The 8947-nt window shown below is 33.8% G+C and overlaps 2 protein-coding genes across 5 annotated transcripts; one reads left to right on the forward strand and one right to left on the reverse strand.

Moving 5' to 3' along the window:
• Positions 1-753: 753 nt before the first annotated feature.
• LOC139997237 (metallophosphoesterase domain-containing protein 1) lies at positions 754-7582 on the reverse strand. 4 transcript variants are annotated; one of them, XM_072021582.1, is made up of 6 exons: positions 2134-2431; positions 1901-2024; positions 1611-1755; positions 1264-1540; positions 963-1189; positions 754-907 (listed from the first exon to the last, which is right to left on the reverse strand). In XM_072021582.1, exons 2-6 carry the CDS (start codon positions 2021-2023, stop codon positions 780-782), a joined length of 900 nt encoding a protein of 299 aa, XP_071877683.1. In that variant the 5' UTR covers position 2024; positions 2134-2431; the 3' UTR covers positions 754-779. The 4 variants fall into 4 exon arrangements, with proteins under 4 accessions (XP_071877683.1, XP_071877682.1, XP_071877693.1 ...); XM_072021581.1 differs by having other exon boundaries at positions 2157-2429; XM_072021592.1 differs by lacking the exons at positions 1901-2024; positions 2134-2431 and adding an exon at positions 7426-7582.
• Positions 2740-5029, forward strand: Mcad (Medium-chain acyl-CoA dehydrogenase). The gene is made up of 10 exons (XM_072015384.1): positions 2740-2999; positions 3141-3216; positions 3310-3477; positions 3557-3657; positions 3719-3799; positions 3862-3992; positions 4070-4178; positions 4258-4398; positions 4479-4754; positions 4832-5029. Exons 1-10 carry the CDS (start codon positions 2985-2987, stop codon positions 4982-4984), a joined length of 1251 nt encoding a protein of 416 aa, XP_071871485.1. The 5' UTR covers positions 2740-2984; the 3' UTR covers positions 4985-5029.
• Positions 7583-8947: the final 1365 nt, after the last annotated feature.

Raw genomic sequence — 8947 nt, forward strand, 5'->3', positions numbered from 1 at the left:
AGTTATATTATGTATAAAATCTAACTGAAACAAGCTGTTACTTCACTAATTAAATATTAAGTTGATTTGTTTAATTTTCGGTATTAATTATAACATATTGACCTACGGTATATAAGTTGCATTATAATACTCGGATATTATTATACACTATTGAACAGAATACAACTAATAAACATTGTTCGTTATATTGTAGTTGAAGTTATATCAGTCGATTGTAAAGAAGTTATTCATGACATATTTCTTAACTACAATACCAAATATTTTGTTGATATGACTAAGATTTTATATACACTTCAATATGATAGAAATATCTGATTTAATGTGTAACTTAATTTATAGTACTATGTGCAACAATTTATGATGATGAAATTGTGTAATTTCTATATTCAAAATACATAGTACACAAGGTTTTTATAATTTGTTTAGACATACATTTATGACAATTTCTTAAAATAATATAAATTAAAACCTTATCTAAGTACAAAACTGTTCTATTTACATGTCATTATGTGTAAATAAAGATATCATAATTATAAAATTTTTATATTTGTAAAAAATGTATGCTAAATATTATTTTCAACAATTTTTTAATATCTTCAAGTGAACGATACTATTTTAAAATCATAATTTTTTTTACATTTGCCTTGTAATTTTCATTTTTTTAGGTAAAATTGTAATACAAAAAATTTATAGAAATATACGAATAAATAAATTAAAATTTTTATACGTTTGTACATAAGAAATGTAACGAAATTTATCGTTATACTTTTTAATTTTGTTTATGATTTACAATGTTCAGGTGGTAATGTTATATCAAAGACTACTGGTGGATTACTTGGTAAATAATTTAAATCACACGTTGATGCATTTACATATATGATTTTCCCATCAGATGAGATGCCATACCCTAAAAATTATAAGCATGTAATTCATTCAGAATAAAAAAAAATTTTATTTTGTACCTTCGTGTATATGACCAAAAACATGATACTTTGGTTTAACTCTATTTTGAACTGTAGAAAGTAACTCAACACATCCAGCTCTTACGCCACTACAACATAAATCTCCATGACCTACAGGAGGAGTGTGTGTTACAAGAATATCTGTGTCTGATGGTATCATTTCCCACTTTGAAAGGCATGCTTCTCCACGAGGTACATTAAATGCCCACTTACAAAATTCTGGTTGCCTAAAGTATAGAAAAAATTTATTAGGAAACTATGATATATAAAATGTCTTTATAATACAGAAATAAATACTTACCATGGGGTACCATATATTTTTATTCCATGTATTATAGTTTCTGAATCTTCTAAATAAGTGCAATTTGTCAAATATTCTTTAACGTTCGCAGTCTGTATTGCTTCTGCAAGAGTATCCTTAGACATTCCTAATGTAGGTATATTGTCAAGAATACTGGTCCCTGTATGTTTTTGACGATTTCCACTGGTTTGTAATGAAAAGGGATGAGTAAATGTGGGATCAAAGCTAAGTTCGTGATTACCAGCTATAACAATTTTACTTTTATGTGGCAAATTACCTGCAACAAAATGATTATTATCAACTAATATTATTAAGCTAAAAAAATGAGCTTTTCTGTTTGACATTACCAATCCAATTATTAAATTCTATGACTTCTTGTAAACTACCACATTTTGTAAAATCTCCAGCATGTATAAACACATCTCCCATGGGTATATCGAATTTTATGAATGGTGTTAATGAATGAGTATCACTCATACAAACAACACGGAGCTAAAATATAATGAAATACCACAATAAATTGTTTTTTTTACCCTTAGTATTATAATACCATACGAGTTTTGTGTATTGGCTATTATAGGTTAGATTCAACGGATGTTTCTAATAAAAATGATGACAAGTAATTTGAACTTTTTACTTTATCATTTGCTGCTTCAGTTGTTGGAAGTTTGGTATTTATTTTAATCACTTTTTGCTGCTGTGACAGTTCACGCCAAGCTGCTGTAGGATTGTTTGTTAATGGATGAATATCTATCTTCATGCTGGAGAGATTGCAATAGTCGCTTGTCAATTTCAATTATTATTATAGCAAAAAAAATGAAATTAACATACATAATACACTAATTAACGCACAGCTACTTTTCTACATACATTAGCTTAAGTTCATGTTGTACCTTTCACATAAAAATATTAATTACTTGGTCGACAAAGACGATTCAACATCGACTGGTAGATTTATTTCCCTTCCTTATGAGAATTTAAACGATTATAGTTTGTTATTTTGTTCATAAATAATGTTATATTTTTTACAACTTATTATTCGTAAATTAATTAAATAAACACTTATTAAATTATTAAGTAATTTAAATCCAGTTTAATGCAATTCTTAAATCTTCCGAAAATATTTAAATGTCGAAGAAGTGACCAAAATTTTCGCGCCTTCTCGTGTATATAAAATTAGTATTTAAATAGTTTCATCAATATTAAGATTTCATGTTATAAAATAAGTCTAATGTATAAAAAGAAGATTATAACTGCGAAACATACTTAATCTATAAATATATGTTTATCAAAAGAAAAAGATTATAACAAATATTAAATATTAAAAAGATTATAACCAATCAGTTATTTACTTCCAAAGCTTTATACTAGATTCACGATATATATATATATACTTTAGCTTTACGTATAATATACAGTAATAAAGTATGTAATTAGTAAGTTATAATATATTTATAAACATAGTCTTATTTGTTCAAATACTAATTATCTTAGGTATTTATTTCATAAGTAATGATAGTTGGTAGACGTTGATATGCTTTGGTCTGCAAGGACCATGATTTGCAGTATTTGTTGGAAGTTCTAATAAAAATCTCGGTTAAAGTAAGTGTCTTATGTACAAACTTTGTGAATTTTCAATACCTGCAAAAATAAGAATACCGATAAAAGTTTGAAATTAAAGAACTTCTTAAAATTAAAAGTAAAAACAAAGAAACGTCAAAATGTTTTCACGAACGGTAAGTACTGTATAAGACATGAAATTTTATACAAAAGTTAAATAATAGGTGATATAGATATGTATAACTTTCATTATTGTGCAAACGTTATTGTTTTTTGAGCTGTTAAAGATATTAATGATATATCATATGTCCTGTTAGATAATGAAAAGTGTAACGTATCAAAAGGTGAAGAGAACATTTTCATCATCTGATTATGCTATAGGATATAACTTTGGTTAGTACAACAAACAGAATATGACAATAACATAGTTATATTTGTAAAACTAAAAATATCTTTTATTATATATTTTTATAATACCCACTTTAGAACTAAATGATATGCAAAGAGAAATGCAAGAATTGGCTCGCAAATTTACAAAAGAAGAAATCATTCCAGCAGCTGCTGAATATGATAGAAGTGGAAAATATCCATGGGATATTGTGAAAAAAGCATGGAGTTTGGGTTTATTAAATAAACATATTCCTGAACATTGTGGTATTGTTACAGACTTATATAATTTAAAAAATACAAAATTTTCAGAGATAAATTATATATATATGAACTATTATTATAGGAGGAATGAATGTTGGTACTTTTGAAGGTTGTTTAGTTGGAGAGGAATTTGCTTATGGCTGTACAGGAATATCAACCGCATTAGAAGGATCAGGATTAGGTGTAAGTTCATTTTGCAATGTTTCTATTTACATAAAATAATGGCATTTAAAATTTTTTACAGCAAGCTCCTGTAATTGCATTTGGAACAAAAGAACAACATAAAAAATATCTTGGAAGACTTATCGAAGAACCACTTGTTGCTGTAAGATAATCAAATTTATTAATTCCTAATAATTTAATACATTTACAATATAAAAATTATAGGCATATTGTGTTACCGAACCTGGAGCTGGATCAGATGTTGCAGGTATCAAAACAAAGGCTGAAAAGAAAGGAAATGAGTGGATCATTAATGGAACAAAAATGTGGATAACAAATGGAGGTGTTGCTAATTGGTATATTGAATTTATCAGTAATTTATTTGTCACTAAATTATGTCTATATTCACTATATAAAATAATCACTTTTATAGGTATTTTCTATTAGCAAGGACAAATCCTGATCCAAAAGTTCCAGCTGGTAAAGCTTTCACAGCTTTTATCGTAGAACGCGAGTATGAAGGTGTAATACCCGGTCGAAAAGTAAAGTTTGTTCTTAATAAATTATTTTTCATTGCATATTTTTAGAATTTCAAAATAAATCTATTTCGTGTTAAAACAGGAATTAAACATGGGTCAAAGAGCTTCCGATACTCGAATGATAACATTCGAAGACGTCCGTGTTCCACAAGAAAATGTTTTGGGCAAAGAAGGCGAAGGATTTAAGATTGCTATGAAAACTTTTGATAAAACTAGACCAATGGTACAACAATGAAAATACTCGTTAAAGATAACCAATTATAAACTGTAATATTCAAATGTTGTTTCTTATTCCCTTCATAGGTTGCAGCCTCATCTGTCGGTCTAGCTCAAAGAGCTCTTGACGAAGCTGTAAAATACGCAACACAACGTAAAACTTTTAATAAAGTCATAGGAGAACATCAAGCTGTAGCATTCATGCTCGCAGATATGTCGATCGGTGTTGAGACTGCTAGACTTGCATGGATGAAGGCAGCTTGGGCTGCCGATCGTAGTCTTCCAACAGCTACAAATCTTGCTAGCATTGCAAAGTGTTATGGTGGTGATGTAGCCAACAAATGTGCAACAGATGCTGTTCAAGTATATTATTATTATACAATATATTTATCTTCTTTAAAAAGTAAAAGTAATTATTTCGTATTCGAAATTATTTACAGATTTTCGGTGGTGCTGGATTCAACACCGAATATCCGGTAGAAAAATTGATGCGAGATGCAAAAATTTATCAAATTTACGAAGGTACTGCGCAAATCCAGAGACTTATAATCTCGCGTTATCTACTTTCTGAGGCTACTCAGAAAAATACATAATTTTTCTAACAAGAATTTTGTGCAATTATAAAAAATGTTAATTCTTAAAAACTATTATATTATATATATATATATTTTTATAAAATTTGTAATAACATTTTGTATGTTTGTATATTAATTTGTTTGTTATAATTAGTTTGTATATTAGTTTGTTATAACATTTTGTATATTAATTAAACGTTAAAATTTTGCACCCTGTTAATTTTTTATAAATACTTTGAAAAATATTTAAAAGTATTATATTATATATATATTTTTTTATAAAATTTATAATAACATTTTGTATGTTTGTTATAACATTTCGTATATTGACTAAACGTTAAAATCTTGCACCTTGTTAATTTTTTATAAATACTTTGAGATATGCATTTTATTATAGAAAAACATAAAGGAGAAGAAACGTGACAATTTTGCATTTCATATTTCGCGCTGATCGGTGTTAGATAGCGCTGCAAACGTTGTTCGAAAGCGTTAGTCAAGTGTATTGTACAATGAAAAGGGATTACATCGCATTATGTCCGTCAGGTCATAGTTTTTACACGGTTATATTTGGTGAAGTCGTGCGTGGCGAGTTATGCAACATTTGGTGTAAAAGCGCCCCATAATAAGACGTCCAGATATTGTGACATCTGACCTACTTAGACGGTATCGTCATATTTAAGGCAGTGGTAAATTGACAACATTTATAACGTGAAAAACGTATCTGACAGCCTTTCAATTTGCAGATTCTAACTGCCTGCAAACACGGGGGAACTAGGGAATCTTTCGGAAATTGCGTCTTTCCGTGATACATTATTGGAACACAGTGCCGTGACTAGCAAATTCTGGTACCCACTAAAACCTCGCTCGATACGTTCCTTCTCTCAAAATACTTTCCCTTTTGTTATTGTTCGATGTGGTACAATTGAAAGTAAACAGTTGGAAGATTATTCCAATGTTCGAGGCTTCATACATTAAATTTCGCCGAGCTCTTTCTACATCATGTAGCGTGTACGAGATCGGTATAGTTAATATTTTCCCTTTCGTTATCCACTGCCGTGCCTATGAATGGTAAAATTGGGCGCAAATTAAATGGTTAGCTTATTCTTGCAAGACAGATGTACCATACCATAGTAAAAATCAACATTCTTCGATTTTATTTTAAACCGAACAATCGATTCTTTTATCTACGATTATTCAAATTTATAACTTTTTAACGACTAATTAACTAGTATCTTTTAATTTTGTTCAAAATTACAATTGCACACTCGTCGAAGCATTTAATTCGATAAAGCGGAATAATAGCATTGAAGAATAACATTCGTAATTCAATAAAGCGATATAACATTTTTAAAAATTAATGAGTCAAAAATTAAACTTTCCTTATTATACGAGAATACGTTTCATATCTCTGATGTTCAAGGCTCATTAAAACAAAGCCACTTAACGCGTACATTGCAGATCAGAAAGGGAACGTAAAAGAATTTGCATTCCGTTTTTTCGAGTTTTGATCTCATAAATATAACGCGCCTAATTTTGCCTCGATCGTTCTAATTAAACCTTTACTACCGATCGAATTAACGTGTATGACACGTTGAGAAAAGACTTGGAAACGTACATTAATAGATGTATAGAAATGGCAAGAATCGCAACAAGGTGGGCGACGGAAAGCGTGATTTGGACGCGCGGTACCGATAAAAAGAATCAACGGCGGGCACCGGCGCTAAGCACACGGTCCTGGAACTCGTGCTGTCAGAGCGCAGCGGTGCGCCGGACGCTCGCTTGACTAAGGGAGTGCCCGTCCCGATGCAAAGTGTAAGTGAAGTGGCCTACAGACCTACATTTGTCTAACGTTCGATTTTTTTCGAGCCGGCGGACAGGAGGTTAATAATCCGCGCGGGGCTCATTTTTCCGCGGGCGTGTGTGATGTCGCTGTTATGTGATATACTGATGTTTGGTTGAAAGAGACGGTGTAGTTTCGGTACGCTCAGACGGCGCTGGCCGGCGCGGGGAGCGTAGTAGTAAAAAGAGAGGAGGACAGCAAGAGCGTGCGCACACGAGGAGAAAGAGAGAAGGAGACAGAGAGGGAACGTATACAGAGAGAGGAATAAAGAAGGAAGAACAGCGAGCGCGCGCGGTTCCGTTGGTTAGACAAAGAGGAAGGGAAACGGGACAGACAGATAGATAGACGGGGGTAAGAAAGAGAGCGAGGGCACGTAAGAGAGTGTGTAGGTGTTTCGAGAGAAGTGCGTGCGCTCGAGGACGACGTGCAGGAGGAGGGACCCCCGTCTGTCTGTCTGCTGGAATGCACGAGGGCCGAATGGCTACAGGGGCAGGGGAAGGTGGGGGCCACACGGCCCTCGAGAACACCACCGCGACGGCCCTTACGGAATCATCGTCGTCATCCTCCTCCTCCTCGGTACCGACGATTCTCGCCGAAAACAATACCGCGACTAACCTACCTTTGCCGGGACCTCAACAACAGACCCTTCATCAGGTACAACAGCAACAGCAAACTCAACAACAACAACAGCAACAACAACAACAGCAAACGCACTCACGACCACCGGTCAACTTGGTCACTGATCTGCCAGCGAATGATACATCAGGTAACCTCAACCACTCATTTCTATGCTCTCGAGTTCTTTGTTGCCGCAGTATACCGCTTGCCAAACTCTCTTTTTCTTTCTCCCGCTACTTTGCCTTCTCTCAACGCTTCACTCTCACTCTTTGCTGTTTCTGCCTCTCGCTTTCGCTTTCGCTTTCAACCGTCTACCTCTCGCTTTGTGCGTATAGTCTTTCGTCCTTTCCATCTATCCTCTACTCGCTAACACTAGTACGTTGCTTTCCCTCTCTCCCACTCCCTTTTTTTTTTCTCTATTATTCGCCTGCTTGTACTCGTTTTGTCCATTTTTTCGTTCGACTCGGTCCACCTTCGAAGTTACAGGTACATACGATTTCGCTCTTCCTCATTGCGCGACGTAGCAAAGCGTTACGTCTTTTTCCTGTTTTGCACTTTGTCTACTCGACTTTTTGTACGCTCATGAGTACCAAGCATAAGTACCAATTACATATATGTAACCAGTAAGTAGAAACATGCCACATTTTTATCATAATTCGTGTTAACGAAATACATAAATACGAAAGCGAGTCTCATTTATCGATTCTCCGTTTAATAAGTATACGTGTCTATTACCCGTTAATTCCTCTAGGCTTATTAGCAATCTTTATCTATACCTATGTATAAATAGCAGTTAATCGCGAAGGTATCGAGCGTAACCGTATGCACGATTTAAATTACCCGCCGCGTGAGACAAACTCAACCGCATTCCATATGGAACAAGTTTCACTGAAAAGTTCCTAGAAATATCGTCAGAAGGAAAGGAAAAACTATGGCAAAAAAGTAGTAGACGAAGGCAACGCGATGGCGATAAAACTGCAAGAGTGTGCGAAATAACCTGACAACGATGGTTTGTACCTGAAGAACGATAAGAGATAGAGAAGTAGACGGAATCGGATATCGTATTAGTATTTGTTGGCGTGCGCGATAAAATTTAGCTGGTCGTCACTGGGAATCGGGGGTTGCGCGCGATTCTACGAACGTCACGAGTGGCTTTCGCGCGCAACAGGCGTTCCGTCGCGAATTCCGCAGTAGCGACGATGCAAACGAGCCGTGTGCCCGGTCGCTGCCACATCTCGCCTCAGATTTAGAACAGACAACCTTCAGAACGTTTTCTTTATGAACTCACACCGTCCCGATGCTTCGCGAACGAAACGCAGCAATTCGATGAAGCGAGACGTTTATTTGTATTCGCTATGTTTCACCCTTTCTGTTCCAACCCTTATATTTAACACTGGTTCTGGTCTAGCATGATATATCGTAAACGATTGCAGAAGAAATCTTTTGGAATCAAGTCCATTTTTATTAATTTCTTCATTTCGAATAATTTGGTAGATTCATAAATATAAATTTCCTGAAAATAG

This window comes from Bombus fervidus, chromosome 2 (assembly GCF_041682495.2).
Source record: "Bombus fervidus isolate BK054 chromosome 2, iyBomFerv1, whole genome shotgun sequence".
In the NCBI taxonomy this organism is placed as follows: Eukaryota; Metazoa; Arthropoda; class Insecta; order Hymenoptera; family Apidae; genus Bombus; species Bombus fervidus.

Excerpts from the sequence above, each read along its gene's own strand:
- Mcad (XM_072015384.1), top strand. Across the intron at positions 3,217-3,309 it reads TGCTATAGGATATAACTTTG|AACTAAATGATATGCAAAGA; the intron begins GTTAGTACAACA and ends TACCCACTTTAG. Across the intron at positions 3,478-3,556 it reads ACATATTCCTGAACATTGTG|GAGGAATGAATGTTGGTACT; the intron begins GTATTGTTACAG and ends CTATTATTATAG.
- LOC139997237 (XM_072021582.1), bottom strand. The coding sequence starts at position 2,023 with ATGAAGATAGATATTCATCCATTAACAAACAATCCTACAGCAGCTTGG. Across the intron at positions 1,756-1,900 it reads CTGAAGCAGCAAATGATAAA|CTCCGTGTTGTTTGTATGAG; the intron begins GTAAAAAGTTCA and ends ATTATATTTTAG. Across the intron at positions 1,541-1,610 it reads AGAATTTAATAATTGGATTG|GTAATTTGCCACATAAAAGT; the intron begins GTAATGTCAAAC and ends ATTTTGTTGCAG.